The 20,330-nt window shown below is 45.9% G+C and overlaps 1 protein-coding gene and 5 non-coding genes across 6 annotated transcripts; 4 read left to right on the forward strand and 2 right to left on the reverse strand.

The window, feature by feature from the left end:
- The first annotated feature begins 372 nt into the window (after window positions 1-372).
- TRNAM-CAU (transfer RNA methionine (anticodon CAU)) lies at window positions 373-445 on the forward strand. The gene has a single exon. It is a non-coding gene; the product is annotated as a tRNA-Met (tRNA).
- Window positions 446-5,123: 4,678 nt separating this feature from the next.
- On the forward strand, window positions 5,124-19,236 carry LOC129059811 (uncharacterized). Its single transcript, XM_054557078.2, has 5 exons — window positions 5,124-5,157; window positions 9,694-9,812; window positions 15,264-15,761; window positions 18,112-18,230; window positions 18,381-19,236. Exons 1-5 carry the CDS (start codon window positions 5,124-5,126, stop codon window positions 18,409-18,411), a joined length of 801 nt encoding a protein of 266 aa, XP_054413053.2. The 3' UTR covers window positions 18,412-19,236.
- On the forward strand, window positions 6,989-7,061 carry TRNAK-UUU (transfer RNA lysine (anticodon UUU)). Its single transcript has one exon. It is a non-coding gene; the product is annotated as a tRNA-Lys (tRNA).
- TRNAM-CAU (transfer RNA methionine (anticodon CAU)) lies at window positions 9,262-9,334 on the reverse strand. Its single transcript has one exon. It is a non-coding gene; the product is annotated as a tRNA-Met (tRNA).
- A 352-nt stretch (window positions 19,237-19,588) lies between the features above and the next one.
- Window positions 19,589-19,661, reverse strand: TRNAF-GAA (transfer RNA phenylalanine (anticodon GAA)). Its single transcript has one exon. It is a non-coding gene; the product is annotated as a tRNA-Phe (tRNA).
- Window positions 19,662-20,126: 465 nt separating this feature from the next.
- TRNAE-CUC (transfer RNA glutamic acid (anticodon CUC)) lies at window positions 20,127-20,198 on the forward strand. The gene has a single exon. It is a non-coding gene; the product is annotated as a tRNA-Glu (tRNA).
- The last annotated feature ends 132 nt before the right edge of the window (window positions 20,199-20,330 follow it).

Raw genomic sequence — 20,330 nt, forward strand, 5'->3', positions numbered from 1 at the left:
TGTCTTGTCTTCGTTTCAGAGGCGGTACATCTACGAAAGCCCTAATCATAGAGGGAAAGACTGCTCGTTCCTGGCCCAGAAATGAGATGAGAAATCCAGGGCCCCGTACAGGAAGGCCTTTTGCAAAGTCCAGACTCAATTGCCTTCGCAGCCCTTAAAGTTTCTTTAGGAAGGTCTGTGGGAGAACGAGGTTGGTTTAGGAATTGGCCCCTGCCTTGTACTACGTAGTTTTGTCATCCAAAGTGTTTTAGAAGTTAATTGAATCATAGTTACGCCTTATTTTGAAACACTGTCATTCAGAGAACTTAAAACCTTATTAATATGCCTCATAATCATGTTGGTAGAGCCGTTGCTTAAATGGGAGGAGTAGTTGCCTCCTTAGCGCAGTAGGCAGCGCGTCAGTCTCATAATCTGAAGGTCCTGAGTTCGAACCTCAGAGGGGGCAAGGCGTGTGTTTTGCCATTTTTCTTCTTCTTGACCCAAAATGAGTGAGACAACGAAGGAAGTTGACAAAACCTTGTTCTTTCTCTGCTTTCTCTATAGAAAAGTGTACAATATGTCTGGTAAGGGAAAAAAAATCTAAGGACATTGCTTTGATGGAACAGAACAGGTAATTGCTGTTTAATAGAACCATGTTCAGTTACAAAACAGTGATTTTCACTAAGAATTAAATTCTCCAAAATTCTCATCTCTCCTCCCGCCCTGCATACCAATTGGAGATAGAGCTGGTAGCATTTTCAAATGTTTTTCAGATATGCTTGGTAATTGTCTTTGTTTTGAAAACACCAGCGTCAAGAAACTTAACAGTTTTAGAGTGTTGAGATAAGAAAAAGTGGGTGGAGGGTTGTACTAGGGGTGTGGAAGGTATAGAATCTAATTATCAATTACTGACTTGGTTATCTTTTACCATTCTTCTGGAATGGCTTACCACCAGGTTGCCACCAATAACATTCCATATGAAAAAAGAAAGGAAACAAAAAACTGCCCCCTCAGTCTCATTGCATTGGATCTTTTCTCTTGCTTCCAGTCCTGTTGACTGGATCTAAATCATCCAAACTACCAGATTGAGGAAAGGGTAAAAAGAGAAACGAAGTGAAGAAGATAGGCTGATATTTACAGTCAAGATGAGCCCCTGACTCAAATAATAATGAGCAAGACTGATCATTAATGTCCTGCTCTTGAGTCCTACTTTGTTCAAAGCCGTGTTCCTATTAATCCATTCCCTCTCAGCTTTAAAATCACCCTTATATACTTTGTTTTGTGACACTGGGGCTGGGTGCCTGCAAATGATATTTCCCAAACTCCTTTGCCCATTGGCTTCCTCTTGTGTTCTGTCAATAAGAGGAACCAGAAAGAGACTAGAAAGCAAGAGGAGAGAAGCAGGGGCTGCTTTCTAAATTTTGTTCTTCCTGTCAGGTCACTCCAACAATGGCAGTTGAGTCCCATCTCTATTTGTTCTCTTCATGCATTCCAGAATGTCTCACTGTCCCTTACATAAATAAGTAGTAGTCCAGCCGCAGCACGTCCTCTTTAGCACTCCAGGGTGCCTTTCCTCAGTGGTCTCAACCTCTTCCTTTTTGTTCTTCCAGCCCCACAAGGTGGTAGCTACTTCCCCATAGTTATCACCTCTGAGTTACCATGGTGTGCCCAGTTGAAATACCTAGTCTTATTCCCTTTTTTTGTTTTTTGAGACAGAGTCTTGCTCTGTCACCCAGGCTGGAGTGCAGTGGCACAATCTCCGCTCGCTGCAACCTCTGCCTCCCGGATTCAAGCGATTCTCCTTCCTCAGCGTCCCAAGTAGCTGGAATTACAGGCTCCCGCAACGACGCCCAGCTAATTTTTGTATTTTTACCAGAGACGGGGTTTCACCATGTTGGCCAGGCTGGTCTTGAACTCCTGACCTCAAGTGATCCGCCCGCTTCGGCCTCCCAAAGTGCTGGGATTACAGATGTGAGCCACCGTGCCCGGCCTTATTTCTTAACTAGACCCTGAACGACACATAGTGGGTGCAGGGATAGCACTCCACACAACAGAAAAAGCTTCTGCTCTCATGGAGTTTACATTTTAGTGGTGAATGATAAAGAATAAACTCAACCAGATATATAAAATGTGAGGTAGTGATATATGCCATGAAGAAAAAGAGCAAGAGAATGGAGAACAAAGGGGAGGGGATTGCTTTATAATAAAGTGTGACCAAGGAGGCCTTCCTGATAAGGAGGAATCTGGACAGAGACTTGAAGGAAGTGAGTGAGTGAGCTGTGAGGCTAACAGGGAGAAGAGAATTTCAGGCCAAGGGAACAGTAATTACAAAAGGCTTGGCAGGAATGCCATTGGCATGTTTAAGGAAAGAAGGAGGAGACTAGTGCGGCTGTAGGTCAGTAAACAAGGGAGAACTTGATAGGAGACGAGGGGGTTAGATACACATAGACCCTACACGATGCACATAGATCATGTAGGGTCTCAGAGGTCATGATCATGTTCAGAGAGGGAATTCACTGCATAGGGGAGAGAAAAGACAACAGTGAGTTAAGTTGTGGAGGTCAGTCAGACCTTGAGAATATTCTGATTCATGAGTCTGAGATAGAATCTGTGAATCTGGTTTTTTTTTTTGAGATGGAGTTTCACTCTTGTTGCCCAGGCTAGAGTGCAATGGCACGATCTCGGCTCACTGCAACCTCTACCTCCTGGTTCAAGCGATTCTCCTGCCTCAGCCTTCGGAGTAGCTGGGATTACAGGCATGCTCCACCACGCCCGGCTAATTTTGTGTTTTTAGTAGAGATGGGGTTTCTCCATGTTGGTCAGGCTGGTCTCGATCTCCCGACCTCAGATGATCCACGCACCTGGGCCTCCCAAAGTACTGGAATTACAGGTGTGAGCCACCGCAACTGGCCTGAATCTGAGTTTTTAACAGTGACTCCAGGAGATTTGAATGCCATCAGTGTGGCAACATTTTGGAAGCCCCAGTCAAGGACTTACTCGGCCTATATTTATTTATCCCATGTTGACCGTCTCTGGAGAGATCACTTCCTCCCAAAATTCTCCTTATTTTTGTTTGGTCATCCAGGGCTTGCTTACTGGTTAAAACTAGCAGCGCTAGCCTCAGGCTTTCACAAGGCTCATCAAGAGCAGAATAAATGCTCTATGCTTCCCAGAGAACTCTCAAAAGCTACAAGGTGCCATTTCCTATTCTGCTTTATTTCTAATTTTTCTTTTTTCTTTCTTTTTTTTTTTTTTTGAGATGGAATCTTGCTCTGTCACCCAGGCTGGAGTGTAGTGGTGTGATCTCGGCTCACTGCAACCTCCGCCTCCCAGGTTCAAGTGATTATTTTGCTTCAGCCTCTTGAGGTAGCTGGGACTACAGTCATGTGCCACCACACCTGGCTAATTTTTGTGTTTTTAGTAGAGATGGGGTTTCGTCATGTTGGCCAGGCTGGTCTGGAACTCCGGACCACAAGTGATTTGCCCACCTCTGCCTCCCAAAATGTTGGGATTACAGGTGGGAGCCACTGGACTCACCCTGTTTTGCTTTATTTCTGCCTTTCCCTGTAAAGAGCTTTTCATGGTAAATAAGCAGCAGAGGCATCTTGACACCTCCTGCCCTCCAGGTTCCCAGGGGCAGTCTGGGCCCAAGTTTTCTTTCTTCTAGTTGTTCCCCAGTTTCTCTGCGTCATTCCTCCCCACTGCCACATAGTCACTGAGCCATGTCTCGATGGCCTTCTCCTGCACAATGGCCTAATTTATGTTTTTGCATCATCTCTTCCTCCACTCTGACTCATTCTTTACATAAAGCCAGTGTACTCTTAAAAGTAATCTCATCACGTCCTTTCTTCCTGCTTAGAATTCCCATTGACTTCACATTGCTGCTAGGGTGCAGTCAGCTCTCTGCACTACTAGCCATAACCTCTGAGCCTATGAGTCACTGGTCTGTCCCTGCCTTCCTGTCCACCTCAGACCCCACCTTCATCAACACTCTCTTGAGCTCTCTGTACACAAGCTGCTCAGGCCTTCTCTCAGGTGTCTGAAAGTGCTCTCTACTCTTTGATCTTCCAGGAATGCTGGAATCACATTTTTGTCCAACTAGGCCTTCAGTTTTCAGTTTAAACATCACTTCCTGGGAGAAGTCTTCTCTAATCCCCTGGAAGACGTCATCTCCCTTTATAATCCATGCTCTTGAAGATAGGGGGTGGGGTGTGATTTACAGTGTGCATTATTTTGTCTTACCTTACTTTTCTTCCTTTATGTTCCCTTTATCTTGATTTAAATCTATTAACATTTTTCACTTTATCCTATAGTAGTGTAAATAACCTCGAATCTGTTTTTCAATAGTAGCATAAATAAATGCACAATCAGAAATGTACCACATGACAACCACTGTGCCAGACATAGCCCTTAAGGGATTTCTGTTGTGAGATTTAAGGAAGTAAAGTGGTCGAGAGATTAAGAAACTTGTCTAAAGTGGCACAACCAAAATGGTTAAATACGGTATTCCAAATGGTTTTACAATAATAAGCAATAATTGTGATAACACCTAATTTTCACGGAAATGTCAGCAACAGTTTGCTTACGTTATCATTTAATTTGTAAAGTTAGGTCATGAGGTTATGCTTGTTTTTCTCAACATTTTCAGCATTTTGTAACCTGAACGTTTTCTTGAGAGCACTTATCACAGCGGCTGTTTAAACAGTGTGATTTGTCTTTTAACGGCTGCCCTTCCCTTTTAAGGCATGAATGCCTCAAGGGCTGAGAGTGCCCAGAATTAGGTGGGTTCTTGGTCTCATTAACTTCAAGAATGAAGCCGCAGACCCTCGCAGTGAGCGCTACAGTTCTTAAGACGGCCCCGTTTGGAGTTTGTTCCTTCTGATGAGTTCAGTTTCTTTCTTCTGGTGGGTTCGTGATCTCGCTGGGTCAGGAATGAAGCTGCAGACCTTAGCGGTGAGTGTTACGAGTTCTTAAGGCAGCTCATCTGGAGCTGTTCACGGGCTCGTAGTTTTACTGGTTTAACAAAAGAAACGCTGCAAATTTTCGGGGTGAGTGTTACAGCTCACAAAAAGCAGCCTGGGTCTAAATACTAAACAGTAGCAAGATTTGATTACTAAGAGTAAAAGAACAAGGTTCACGACAGTATGGAAACAGATCCGAGGGCAGTTGCCAATGCTGGTTCGGGCAGCCTGCTTTTATTCTCTTATCTGGCCCCACCCACATCCTGCTGATTGGTAGAGCCGAGTGGCCTGTTTTGACAGGGCGCTGATTGGTGCGTTTAGAATCCCTGAGCTAGATACAGAGGTTCTCCACGTCCCCATCAGATTAGTTAGAAAGAGTTTGGACACACAGGTTCTCCAAGGCCCCACCAGAGCAGCTAGATACAGAGTGTCGATTGGTGCACTCACAAACCCTGAGCTAGACACAGGGTGCTGATTGGTGTATTTACAAACCTTGAGCTAGATAGAGTGCCGATTGGTGTATTTACAATCCCTCAGCTAGACATAAAGGTTCTCTAAGGCCCCACCAGAGCAGCTAGACACAGAGTGTCGATTGGTGCACTCACAAACCCTGAGCTAGACACAGGGTGCTGATTGGTGTGTTTACAAACCTTGAGCTAGATACAGAGTGCCGATTGGTGTATTTACAATCCCTGAGCTAGACATAAAGATTCTCCACGTCCCCACCAGACTCAGAAGCCCAGCTGGCTTCACCCAGTGGATCCCGCACTGGGGTTGCAGGTGGAGCTGCTTGCTAGTCCCGCGCCATGCTCTCGCACTCCTTAGCCGTTGGGTGGTCGATGGGACTGGGTGCCGTGGAGCAGGGGGCGGTGCTCGTCGAGGAGGCTTGGGCTGCACAGGAACCCACAGAGGTAGGGGAAGGCTCAGGCATGGCAGGCTGCAGTCACGAGGCCTGCCCCGCGGGAAGGCAGCTAAGGCCCGGCGAGAAATCGAGCGCAGCACCGGTGGGCTGGCACTGCTGGGGGACCCAGTATACCCTCCGCAGCCGCTGGCCCAGGTGATAAGTCCCTGATTGCTCCGGGGCCGGCAGGGCCGGCCGGCTGCTCCGAGTGCGAGACCCGCCAAGCCCACGCCCACCCAGAACTCCAGCTGGCCCGCAAGCGCCGCACGCAGACCCGGTTCCCGCTCACGCCTCTCGCTCCACACCTCCCTGCAAGCTGAGGGAGTGGGCTCCGGCCTTGGCCAGCCCAGAAAGGGGCTCCCACAGTGCAGCGGTGGGCTGAAGGGCTCCTCAAGTGCCGCCAAAGTAGGAGCCCGGGTAGAGGAGGTGCCGAGAGCAAGCGAGGGCTGTGAGGACTGCCAGTACGCTGTCACCTCTCAGTAGTACTTCTCCACTGCAGTAAACCCGGGGCAAAGCTGAGAGCCTTGCTCAAAATAAGTTCTCAAAACATATTTTCTTTTTCTGGAGTCTCACTCTGTCACCAAGTTGAAGTGCAGAGGTACGATCTCGGCTCTCTGGAACCTTCGCCTCCCGGGTTGAAGCGATTCCCTTGCCTCAGCCTCCTGAGTAGCTGGGACTACAGGCGTGCGCCACCACGCCCGGCTAATTTTTTTGTATTTTAGTAGAGACGAGGTTTCGCCATGTTGGCCAGGATGGTCTCGATCTCTTGACCTTGTGATCGCCCGCCTCGGCCTCCCAAAGTGCTGGGATTACAGGCGTGAGCCACCGCGCCCGTGTGCCAGGTATTCTTAAGGTCGCAGGGAAGACGAGCATAACATTTGAAGACTAAAGACAAGACAAACCCGGCGATTACGTCTGTAGTTATACATTGCTTTTACAAGTAATTGTTTGGAGTACATTACACAAAGATGGGAGTTAATTTTTTCCATGAGTTGGGGACAAAAATAATTGTGAGCCATATTCAAAGGGGGCAAAAGCATAGATGGGAATAAAGAAAAGGAACATGGATAGGATTTAAGTTGAACCGTATGAAGTTTCTGCACCTTTTTACTCACTAGAACGTGCAGGAAGAAATATGTCACAGGGAGCCCGGATAGCTCAGTCGGTAGAGCATCAGACTTTTAATCTGAGGGTCCAGGGTTCAAGTCCCTGTTCGGGCGCAAGTGGTGGCTTTTAGTATCTGATTCTGGCATGTTTGAAAAAGCCAAAAAGGAAAGTGTCGTTTTATAGGGACAGATTTCATATACTGCCAAAATTCACCAAACCCTATAAAGCCCCAAATTTTAAACCACAAATAGGCAAGTAACTCTGATGCAAAATAAAAGTAGTAAGGTGAATACATGGGCCCTCTACAGTGACATAGCCCCAGATTTTCGGAAGAAAACTAACATTTAAGGATAACCTTAGAATACGAAGTATTTAATATTTTGTTATTCCTGTTACTCTGCTTACAGGTGCCAAAGTAATTTTCTGTTGTTACTTGCTTTCCAGTGCAGAGTTTATTTTACATAGGAGGGAATATACTGATCAATTATCAAGAAACTTATAATATGTTCATATTCTGGCTTGGCATGTTTCTGGCATTTAGTTTTCGTGAGTCAGTCCTGCAAGTCTTAAAAACTCTAGGTGAATTTAAAAATAGTTTCCGGCCGGGCGCGGTGGCTCACGCCTGTAATCCCAGCACTTTGGGAGGCCGAGGCGGGCGGATCACGAGGTCAGGAGATCGAGACCATCCTGCCAACACGGTGAAACCCCGTCTCTATTAAAAATACAAAAATAATTAGCTGGGCGTGGTGGCGGGCGCCTGTAGTCCCGCCTGTAGTCCCAGCTACTCGGGAGGCTGAGGCTGGAGAATGGCGTGAACCCGGGAGGCGGAGCTTGCAGTTAGCCGAGATTGCGCCACTGCACTCCAGCCTGGGCGACAGAGCGAGACTCCGTCACAAAAAAAAATAAAAATAAAAATAAATAAAAATAATTTCTGACGGGGCGCGGTGGCTCATGCCTGTAATCCCAGCACTCTGGGAGTCAGAGGCGGGCAGATCACCTGCGGTCAGGAGTTCGAGACCAGCCGAGCCAACATGGTGAAACAGTCTCTACTAAAAATACAAAAATTAGCCGAGAGTGGTGGCGCGCGCCTATAATCGCAGCTACTTGGGAGGCTGAGGCAGGAGAATTGCTTGAACCCGGGAGGCAGAGGTTGCAGCGAGCCGAGATCGCACGGCTCCACTCCATCCTGGTAGACAGAGTGAGACTCAAAATAAATAATACAAATAAGTAAATAAAATAAAAATAGTGTCTGATTCTGCAAAGGAGAGGAACAGACTCTGAATTGTGATGGCTCCAATAAGGATAAAGCAGTCTCTGAAGAGCTGCCTGAACAGCCAGACAACCCGGCTCTTAGGCTTCTCCCAAATCTTTAACAGCATTTCCTTAGCTGTGGTAGATGCAGTCTCCTAGAACCAGAGGCCTAGGGTCCAGACGAAACTGTTAAGATGTTCCCTATAAAACGCTTCCTTAAGTCGGCACCAGAATGAACTGTTAAGAGAGCTGTCCTGAAATACAGACCCCTGAGGTCCAGACATTTTGGAGGAGAGGCCTAAGGAGAGCCCTCTCTTTTTCCAGCACGGACTGGGCCAGAGAGGTAGAGCCTGCAAGATGAATTTCAGTATGTGTAACTGCTGGGGTGATGATTGCAAGTAATCTAAGTTTGAGATGTTGATTGTGTGGAGTAAGATAGTGACAAGAAGCATGGAAAGAAAACCAAAACATTTAATATGCAAATTAAGTGATTGATTTGAGAAATACTTGTTTATCAGATACCGTGCTAGGCACTGAAAATACAGAAGTGGATAAAACAAATTCAGTCTCTACCGGAATTTACAGTCTAGGAGGATGGGTGGGCAACAGACAATAAAAACGTTAAAAAATAAAAGAACAAGGAAACTTTATATAGTAAAAAATTCTATGAAGAAAATAAAACAGCTTGAGGTTGATGTGATGGGAGGTTGGTGAGTGAGAGAAGGGATGGTGCGTTAGTTTCCTAGGGCTGCCACAACAAATTGAATATCAGGTTTTCATCTGTCTATTCATTTTTTCAATAAATTAAGTTGCACCAGTAGAAGGATACTGTCCCACGAGGGAATTGAGGTCAGAAGAACTCGGACAAAACAGCAAGCCCACTGGAAAGAGATGATACTCATAAGAAGAACTAAAAGAGATTTACTAGAACTTGAGAGGCCGTCGGGACAAAGAGCTGAGACTTCGTCTGTCTGACAACATATGCGGGGCCCGGGAATTACAGAGATAATTGTATACTGAACAAATACAGTTATTTTTGGAAGTTGAGGACAAAATGGCAACTGCCCCCTCTGAGGTTCGAACTCAGGACCTTCAGATTATGAGACTGACGCGCTGCCTACTGCGCTAAGGAGGCAGACGATTATCGGTTCTCATCGGGTGTTTTCAATGCTGATTTTTACTTTATTTAAACATTTTTGTCTACATTACCTTTATTTTAAATTTCTAAAATAAAATATTCTTATGAAACTTCTCAAAAGCTCAACAGCTTCCAAAACCTGAATCAGATAAAGAAAGTCGCTGCTGATCCCGCTGCTTTTGCCCCTCTTATTCTTAACTGATGACCCCCCACTTCTCACCTTAGGTGGAAAATTTCCAAAATGTCCTGTCCAGAAACCTGACAGTTAACCTGCACGGGTGTCCATCCATTTTGTCTGGAGAGAACAGGAAAACGGCTTGTTTCCTCTCTCCCTCCATACTGGTTCTTTCCCACAGGAAAAGTGATCCGGCGTTTCCCATCCGGAAGCATTGACGCGTTTACTATCTTAAACAACAAAACAATGTCCTTTGACAGGCGTCTCCACCTGTCGCTATCTCATGTGCTCAAACTTCTTGTAAGGCCGTCTTAATGTACAGCAAACTTCTTGTAAGGCCGTCTTAATGTACAGCAAACTTCTTGTAAGGCCGTCTTAATGTACAGCAAACTCCTTGTAAGGCCGTCTGTTTTAAAAACATACCTCCCTAAGTCCCACTGGCTTTTCAACCCACTGCAGTCTTCCCCGATCACGCCTCTGTCTCGGTCTTGAGGAAGTCCAAAGGGATTTGGACAAATGCAACTTCATGGTGTAAAGAATATGGCGCTCTTGGTGCAAACTCTTGGGCATCTGCTAGGATGTGAGAGCGGTAGTAATAGCAGGAAGGGGTGAAAAGCTTGTCTTCTCCACTGTCTTTGTTTGCCAGGGGATTGTCTGGGGTTTAGCACTCAAAGACCCACCTCCCAGGAAAACCCTACCTGGGATGTGAAAAGGCCGGGCTTTAGTTTTTGGCGATAGGTTGGAGAGAATATATACACACAAAAAGTGACAACCCCATCCTTGTTCCCACCCCTGCCCCAGGGCCGAAAGCAACGCTGATTTTATTGCCAATAGATAATAGGGCTTAGGTTATCCCACTTTTGTAGTTGTCGCCGTTTTTCCCCTGTCCGCTGATGGTGACAACCTTGCACCGCGCATCGCTCTGAGTGAGGCGACTTAAACGAGCGATGTTAGCGTTTTCAGCCTTGACCGTAGCACTCGGTCTTCGACTGTGGACTGTTGTGTCTACATAGTGCTAGTTTGTATTGCTAGTTTAATTTTTTTTTTTTTTTTTGAGACGGAGTTTCGTTAAGTCTTGTCGCCCAGGCTGGAGGGCAATGGCGTGATCTTGGGTCACTGCAACAGCTGCCTCCAGGGTTCAAACGATTCTCCTGCCTCAGCCTCCAGAGTAGCTGGGATTACAAGCCTGCACCACCACGCCCGGCTAATTTTTTGTGTTTTTAGTAGAGACGGGGTTTCACCATATTAGCCAGGATGGTCTTGGTCTCCTGACCTCGTGATCCGCCCACCTGACCTCGTGATCCGCCCACCTCGGCCTCCCAAGGTGCTGGGATTACAGGCGTGAGCCACCGCACCCAGCCTAAGGGAGTGTGATTTTGTCTAGTTCTGAGTTGTTTTTGTTTGTTTGTTGTTTTGTTTTGTTTTTTGAGATGGAGTCTCTCGCTCTGTCGCCCAGGCTGGAGTGCAGTGGCCCAATCTCGGCTCACTGCAAGCTCCGCCTCCCGGGTTCAAGCGATTCTCCTATCGCAGTCTCCCGAGTAGCCGGGACTACTGGTGCGCGCCACCATGCTCAGCTAATTTTTGTATTTTTAGTAGGGACGGGGTTTCGGCATGTTGGCCAGGATGGTCTCAATCTACCGACCTTGTGATCTGCCCACCTCGGCCTCCCAAAGTGCTGGGATTACACACAGGCGTGAGGCACGGCGCCCGGCCCCGTACTTCCCACATCTTATGAATTCTGTGTCTTCAGTTTTTCTGAGTGTGTTTCCTTTATTCTAATACAAGATTACCACCACCGTTTTACATGAGACGTTTTCCCTCCTCTTCTTTCTCCTCCTTCTGTATCTTTCCTGGATTACTGCAACAGCCTCCAGTTTGGTTGATTTGCTTCTAGCCCTGCTTGTCTCCCATTGTTTTTCTACACAGGGAGTCCCACTGGGGCCCCACAAAAAAAGATTTCCAGAGAAGGTGAATGGGGGCTGAAATATGACCTGAGCACTGAGAGCTAAGTCAAGAGTCCTGGAGAGAGGACTTTTGACATCTTCCCTTTTCTATGCTTCATCAGCCCTGAGGGTTGTCTTTCTGTAATTCATCCACCAAAATGGCTTACTGTGGCATTATTTTTTATTTTATTATTTTTTTTGAGACAGAGTCTCACTGTGTTGCCAAGGCTGGAGTGCAGTGATGGGATCTTGGCTCACTGTTGTCTCTGCCTCCTGGGTTCAAGCCATTCTCCTGCCTCAGCCTCCCGAGTAGCTGGGATTACAGGCATGCGCCACCATGTATTTTTAGTAGAGACGGGGTTTCACCATGTTGGCCAGGCTGGTCTAAAACTTCCGACCTCGGGTGATCCACCCACCTCAGCCTCCCAAACTGCTGGGATTAGAGACCTGAGCCACTGCGCCCAGCCTTACTGTTGCATTATTTGCCCAAAGGCACTCTGTGTGCTAGCTGTGGCTCTGCTTCCACGGAACTGGCAAGAAGAGCTTGAAAAATACCCGTCATACTGACCTCTCTGTTCAGAACCCTTTTCTATCTCTCCATAGCCTTTTAGGGAAAGCTCAAAGTATTTAGTATTGTCAAGATACGGCTCACAGTTTGTTCTTACTTCCTACCAATATACAAGAGACCATTCCAAATGGAGTGATAGACAGAATAATGCTATTTCCACCCAAAAGTATGCCCCTTCTAATCCTTGGACACTGTAAATATGTTAACTTACATGGCAAAGGGACTTTGAGATGTGATTAAGGTTAAGGAACTTGTGATGGAGAGATGATCCTAATCACTAGAGTCTTAAAAGTGGAAAAAGGAAGCAGAAGAGTAGTTCAGGGAGGTGTGATCTGAGGACACCATCCACCATTGCTGGTTTTAAAGAGCCCAGGAACACAGCAGCCTTTAGAAGCTGGGAGTGGCCATTAGCTTACAGGCAGCAATAAAACAGAGACTTTGATCCAACAACTGCAAACAACTGAATTTTGCCAATAATCTGAATGAGCAGAAAACAGATTCTCCCTTGGGGCCAACAGAAAGGAATGCAGCCTGCCAACACCTTGATTTTAGCACAGTGAGACCATACCAGACTTCTGTCTTAAAAAACTCTAAAATAATAAATTTATGTTTTTTATAACCACTACATTTGTGGTAATGTGTTATGACAGCAACAGAAAACTAACACATGTCTTGAAATGCCAGCCATTTTACTATTTCTTACAATTTTGTGAATAGACTGGGCTTACCTGGGTGATTCTGCTCCACCTGATGTCAGCAAGGACTCTATTCCTCTGAAGGCTTGATTGAGCTGGGGATGTTCAAGATTGGTCACTCACATAACTGGCAGTGGCAGTTGATGTTGCTAGGACCTCAGTCAGTTGAGACTGTGACCCACAGTGCCTAGCCATGGCCTTTTCATGTGGCTTGGGTTTCTCATGGCATGGTGACTGGATTCTGAGAGGGAGCATCCCAAGATTTAGCATTCCAGAAAACCAAGTCAGAAGGTGCGAGATTTCACATGGCTTAGCCCTGGAACTGGCACAGTATCACCTCAATAAAATAATTTTGTTAGGTCAGCCAAGATTCACTGTGGGAATGGACTACAAAAGGGTGTAACGACTGAAAAATATGCTGCATTGAGGTCAGTTTTTGGAGACTATATACTACACAAAGTAACGATTTTTTCCTTTGTAGCCTCATCTTTATCCTTTTTTTTTTGTTTTTTTCAAATGGAGTCTCACTCTGTCACCCAAGCTGGAGGGCAGTGGCACAATCTCAGCTCACTGCAACCTCTGCCTCCAGGGTTCAAGCGATTCTCATGCCTCAGCCTCTCAAGTAGCTGGGATTACAGGTGTGTGCCACTACACCTGGCTAATTTTTTGTATTTTTAGTGTGTGTCGGGGCGGGCGGGGGGGTGGGGGTCTCACCATGTTGCCCAGGCTGGTCTCAAACTCCTGACCTCAGGTAATCCTCCTGCCTTGGCCTCCCAAAGTGCTGGGATTACAGGCCTCAGCCACTGCTTCATCTTTTTACTTTGGTCCATGAACCTTTGATTTTCTGCTCAGGTCTACTTGAACTAGGAACTAGTAATTTTCCCAGGCATTCATACCTTTTTAGCTTTGCTTCTGCCAGGACTTGATGGTAAAAATTTTTTCATGCCCTTCTTTATGTGCCTAATTATAGCTTATCTTTAAGACGTATTTCAGGTAGCACCTCATCCAGTAAGCCATTCTTGTTCAGATTAGGTACCTGTATTGGTGATCCCGTACACAGTACCCTGCCCTTACACCTATGGAAGAACTTACGAGTAAATCTTCACTCTCACTGATTTACTTGTCTCTATTCTTTTTTAAAATTCATTTATTTATTTATCTATTTATTTACTTTTTTTGAGACGGAGTCTGACTCTGTCGCCCAGGCTGGAGTGCAGTGGCGCGACCTCAGCTCACTGGAGGCTCCGCTTCCCGGGTTCCCGCCATTCTCCTGCTTCAGCCTCCCGAGTAGCTGGGACTACAAGTGCCCACCACCACGCCCGGCTACTTTTTTGTATTTTTAGTAGACACAGGTTTTCACACCGTGTTACCCAGGATGGTCTCCATCTCCTGTCCTCGTGATCCGCCTGCCTCGGCCTCCCAAAGTTGCTGGGATTACAGGCGTGAGCCACCGCGCCCGGCCCTTGTCTTCTATTCTTCTTTTTTTTTTTTTTTTTTTTTTTTGAGACGGAGTCTTGCTCTTTCACCCAGGCTGGAGCTCAGTGGCGCGATCTCAGCTCACTGCAACCTCCGCCTCCCGGGTTCACGCCATTCTGCCTCAGCCTCCTGAGTAGCTGGGACTACAGGTGCCTGCCACCACGCCCGGCTAATTTTTTGTATTTTTAGTAGAGACCGGGTTTCACCGTGTTAGCCAGGATGGTCTTGATCTCCTGACCTTGTGATCCGCCCGCCTCGGCCTCCCAAAGTGCTAGGATTACAGGCATGAGTCACCACGCCCGACCGTCTTCTATTCTTTAACAGGCCCTAAGCTCCTTTGAGGAGTGCATTTTGTACTCTCAGATTCCCCAGGTAGACCTACTGTATATGGCACAAAAAAGGGTCTCAGTTAATGTTGGCTGACAGAAGGAGTGATTGAACAATTATTTGTATATATTTACCACTTACACAAGGTGGAAATGCACCCAACATGAAATCGTGCAAATGTCATGGCTTCCACCATGGAAAAAATTGTGTATGCGTGAGGACAAGAGCTAAAAAACAAGAAAGAAAATGTCCATAGTCACTTGTGAGGCTGGAACTGTGGTTTTCTTTCTTTCCTTTCTTTCTTTCTTCCTTTCTTTCTCTTTCTCTCTGTCTTTCTTTCTTTCTTTCTTTCTTTTTTTCTTTCTTTCATGTTCTAATATTGTAATGATGTGACAAGAACTTGTAGAACCATCAGGACCAAAAGCATCAACAACCTTGTCACTTACAGCATGGGCTGCTGATCAGCAACACTGGCCTAACCTGGGAGTTTCTCACAAATGCAGAATATCTACATCCCATCCTAGACCTACGGCGTTAGAACTCTTCATTTTAGCCAGCTCCCCAGGTGATTTCATACACATATTGAAGTCTGTGAAACCCACTCAACACAGTCCTTCACTTTTCCCTTATTAAATTTACAGCTATTTGTTTAATTGACCTTTTTGTAAAGGTTCCGAGGACAACATAGTAAGGGATGCTCATTCATCTCTCTGCCAGTGCTTTCTGCGGTCTCTTCAGTTAGTCCTATGAGGCACTTCTGGCAATCTGGAGCGGCAGCCGGCTGGGCGGCGAGGAAACCGCTGCACGGATCCCGCCTCCCAGCACACGCAGTCGGCGGTTGCAGCCTCCAAGACCGCGGTGCCACCAAACCAAGCGCCGGACGCGATGGCGCGCGCCTGTAATCCCAGCTCCCCGGGAGGCTGAGGTCGGCGGATCGTGGGTGCTCGGGGGTTCGGGGCTACGGCGCTGTGTGGAGCGGGCGTCCGCACCGGGCCTGGCACCAACATGGGACTCCCGGGGGAGCCCGGGGGTACCAGGTTGTCTAAGGAGGGGGGGACCAGGCCCAGGCCGGACACGGAGCAGGTCAAACTCCCCGTGTTGGGCGGCGGTGGGACCGCGCCTGCGAGCAACGCTTGCAGTTCCGCCCGGGACATCCGACGAGACCCGGTCTCTTTTAACTTCCAATTTCGGGATTTCTTTAAAAAAATCAACAGCATTATTTCTGCATACAGAAGACCACGTGAGTTCACTGGCGGGACTGGTATATGCTACCCTTTGCTCGATCTTCACTTTTTTTCCCCCCCTCAGGGAATGATGATTCATTCAGTCAGTGGGAGCCGGAAGAAACTTGTTAGTGACTTATTATCTTGGAAATTTCTCCATGTTGCACTCTTCCTTTCCCCAAACAACAAGACGGTAGTCTGTATTGCACTTTGCAAATGCAGTTGCATAAGAATTTAACAAAGATTATTCGCTAGGCCAAACTTTAGTCAGGCTTCTGAATCTTCTGCTAGGCCCATCTGTGCACTTCCTTGTAACGTCCAGTTTTAGCAAAGACCCCTGCCAAGTCAGTTTAGCAAGAACCCCCATATCATCTATGTTTAACCTCCATTTCTGATCAGGCTCCTCATTCTCCACCATCCCCCAGATGATTGATGTCCGATTACCTTGTCCTGTCTTCAGCAATAATCCTGTTAGGTTTGTTTAGCCAGAATTCCCCTTACCTCTGAGGTTTTCTCTTGGTAATTTCCTGTCCACTGACCACCACACACTGCCCCTTGGCTATAAATTCCCACTTGCCCATGCTATATTCAGAACTGAGGCCGATCTCTTTCCCTCACTGCAAGACCTTGCAATGGTCCCTGTGCCTATCACGATGGTCCTGAATAGTCTTCCTTATATTGCTTTAAGAAGTATCACTAAATAATTCTTTTAAAAAACAAATTGCATGGCATGACAACTTCATAATCTAAGACAGATTTGGAAAAGGTTTGAACTTCCAGCTTTTTCAGGAACTTCCCACATAAAAACCTGTACACAACTATTCTTATCGGATTGGATAAAACACCTAAAGAGACATTTCACCGAAGAAGATATACAGATGGCAAACGAGCACATAAAAATGTTTTCAACATGCTTAGCACTAGGGAAATACAAATTACAACCACAATGAGATATCACTATACATCTATCAGAATGACTCAAATAAAAATACTGGCAACAACCAAATGCTGATGAGGCTGTATACATGTAGGTGGGAATGTGAAATGTAGCTGTTCTGGAAAACAGTTGGCAGTTTCTTAAAAAGTTAAATGTGCAAGTACCATACCACCCGGCAGCTGCACTCCTGGACATTTATCTTGGATAAACGAAGATTTATATTAACACAAAACCAGTATGCAAATGTTTATGGTAGCTTTATTTGTAAAAGTCAAAAGCTGAAAATGACTCAAATGTCCTTCAGCAGGTGAATGTTCAAACTGGTAAACTCATACCATGGAATACTGGTGAGCAAGAAATAAGAATGAACTATTGATGCTGAACAACCTAGATGACTCTCTAGAGAATTACACTGAGTGCAAAAAGCCAGTCCTAATAGGTTACATAATGTATGATTCCATTTTCATAACATTCTTGAAACGACAAAATCATAAAAGTGAAAAACAGATTACTAGTTGCCAGAGGTTGAGGCAGGGACAGAAGGGAAGTGGGTGTGGCTGTAAAAGGGCAAAAAGGAATCCTTGTGGTGATGGAAATGTTTTGCATCTTGACTTTATCAATATCAATATCAATATCCTGATTGTGATTTTGTACTATAGTTTTGCAAGATGTTACCATCGAGGGCAAGCAGGTAAAGGTGACATGGGATCTCTCCGTATTATTTCTTATAACTGCATGTGAATCTACGACTACCTAAAAATTAAACATTTAATTTTAAAAAAGACCAAAGTCATTAAAATTGGAGGGATAGGGAGCTGAAAGGGAACAGCAAGCGAGTATGGAGAAAAATAATGGAGAGTCAAGTTGATACAGGAGATACAAAGAAATTGCTTAGGTAGATAGGGCAAAAGAGTCCTCGGCAGAACTTCTCTTCTAACAAAAAGCAGCCCTAGGAATTATTCCTTTTCTAACAAAGAGCAGCTTGAAAGATGGAGCTGCAGACATAGATAAGGAAGCTGGAAACTTGCATCGGGGAAGGCTGGCAGCTGCACCGATAGGAAAGGTCTACCTGGGGGCGAGGCATGTCCACCACGAGGCTCCACCTTCCCTTTTTTGTTAGCATGTGTACAGTAAGAAAGAAATGGGCAACATGGAGAAGTTCAGGCAGAGAACCCACCTGCATAATAACAGATTGGGGTGAGGGCTGCCAGAGATTCACCCCCTATGCGTTTGGCACACCTGGTCCTAACTGGGTTTTTCGTGCCCTATGTAGATCAGACACCATCTCCCCACTAGCTCATCTGTAAAACCCCCTGCATTTCACCGCATTTCGGCAACCCATTTTTCCAGGACCCCTCTCTGTAGCAGAGATATTTTCTTTCTTTCCCCTATTAAATTTCCACTCTTAACCTCACTCTTTGTGTGTCCAGGTCCTTGATCTCTGTGGCTGTGAGACGATGAACCTTGGGTGTCACCCCAGACAACGAGGCTGCTTCAAAATCCCAAAGTCCAAAGGAGGACTGCTTCATAAGGGAAGGATTGTTTATAGGTTGGTATACTGTGCAAAATTAAGTATAGGACCAAAAAGAGCCAAGACATTTGAAAGTTGGAAAGTTGATGGTAATGGTTTCCTGGGATTGGAAGGCAGACCTCCTCCGCTGATGAGCAAATAATGAGGTAAACATTGTTCTTTCAACAGGTTTGGTGCGGAGTGGAAGGAAAGAGTCTGAGGATAATGCATAAGGTCATGTGTTCCATTTTTGTTGTCCAAAGATGGAGATTTAGACATTCTGTAATTTGAAGAGAGGCACGTAAGGAGGAGAGAGATGAAAGACACAAGCATAGAGCAAAATACAATAGGTAGAGGGTTCAAAAGCTCAGATGGAATATTAAGTAGACTTGGAAATGAGAGACCATTCCTCCGAGTAGGAAGACAGGGGTTGAATATGCCAAGAGCTAGCAAATTAGGAGGTTAGGAAAAAGGTGGCTGAGGGAATATGCCAGCTGTCTCCCTTTCACAGCTCAGCAGCCATCCCGCCCCTCCCCCACCTCTAGCAAGTAGCCACTTTTTCAACAGCTTAGGCGGCTCCTTCTTCCAGGAAACTTCCCTTCAGTTCACCGGCCGTGCCTCTCTCTATCCTTTTCCTCGGAGCACGCTGTGCTATGATCAAGGCATTGTTTGACCCCTGTGACCCACACGTACACATCCAGGTCTCCTGGAGCCAGAAGGTCTGAGACAACAGGAAAACCACAAAAGAAGAAAAACAGTTCCTGTCTTAGCTGATTAGCCAACCTTGCGACCGTCTACCATTGTAACATGCTCTACCCTAACTGATCAATCAACTTCGTGACACTGTGCTCTGTGACGCCTCCCACCTTGTGATAATGTACCTTGTGACATTCTTCCCCTGCCCGCAATAAACGGGCCCTTACTGTATCTTTCCACTGCTTACTCCTAAGCCATAAAACTAGCTCCAATCCCACCACCCTCCAGTGGTGGGACTCCCTTTTCGGACTCAGCCCGCTCGGACCCGAGTGAATAAACAGCCTTGTTGCTCACACTTAGCTTGTTCAGGTTGTCTCCAGTTAGACGCGCGCATAACACTAACAATTCACTTAATAAATATTTATTGAGGGAACGTAGGTCGAAAATAAAATGTAATTGGTATCGCTCAAGATTAAACTTCTTTCAGTACGTTTGCCTTTTCCTCTTTTATCTAGTGAGACGTTGAAACCCATACCTAGAGTTCTGCTACAGAAATAAACGTATCCCACAGTGTTCTTGCGATTTCCTTTATGAATTTGAGGAAAATGTGCCCCCATTTTAGGTTCCAAGGAGGGTTTCTGTATTGTAGAAGGAAAATTCAGTGTTTGTATTGCCGTGGGCTCAAAAAGCATGGGCTCTCATGCCGAAACCCGGGATCGAACCAGGGACCTTTAGATCTTCAGTCTAACGCTCTCCCAACTGAGCTATTTCGGCTCCGCCCACGTCGCTTGAAAACAGGGCTTAATGAATTTATTACTTATGTTTTTTATTTACTATTAGGTATTTATTAAAAGAAACAAAACAAAAAAACCCACAATGACATATTCTCCGAAGGAACCAAAGACAAATTAAAAAATTACTTTGTTCTTCAAATGGCTCACCACTTTATGCAAAGAAAAGCAAGAAGACAATTACAAATTAATGCTACAATTTATTCCCAGTTGAATGCACACATCGAAACAGAGCACGTTCCATCATCCTGTTACGAACTTCCCAAATTACTCTGATGGCATTGCCACGCCCTCTGCCGTCCAGATTTTATGGGTTGGTGCAAAACAGGAGGTCAGTGAATACGAGAGCATGACCTTGCACTAACTCGTCGGAAAAGTAGAAGTCAACTGTGTGCATATGTGTTGAGTTCTCGCTTCATAAAAAGATTTTAGTAAGAGAGTTGTAACTTCCCTGGTGGTCTAGTGGTTAGGATTCGGCGCTCTCACCGCCGCGGCCCGGGTTCGATTCCCGGTCAGGGAACGGGTTTTTCTATTTTAACCTCCAAATTCTTTCATCCAGGAACGAAATCTATGAGTAAACAGCAAATTGTGGATAAGTTAACTTTCAATTTTCATATGAGGCGTTTTCTGCATAGAAAACGCCTGTTCCTGT

The sequence above is a fragment of the Pongo abelii genome, chromosome 5 (assembly GCF_028885655.2).
Source record: "Pongo abelii isolate AG06213 chromosome 5, NHGRI_mPonAbe1-v2.0_pri, whole genome shotgun sequence".
Lineage (NCBI taxonomy): Eukaryota > Metazoa > Chordata > Mammalia > Primates > Hominidae > Pongo > Pongo abelii.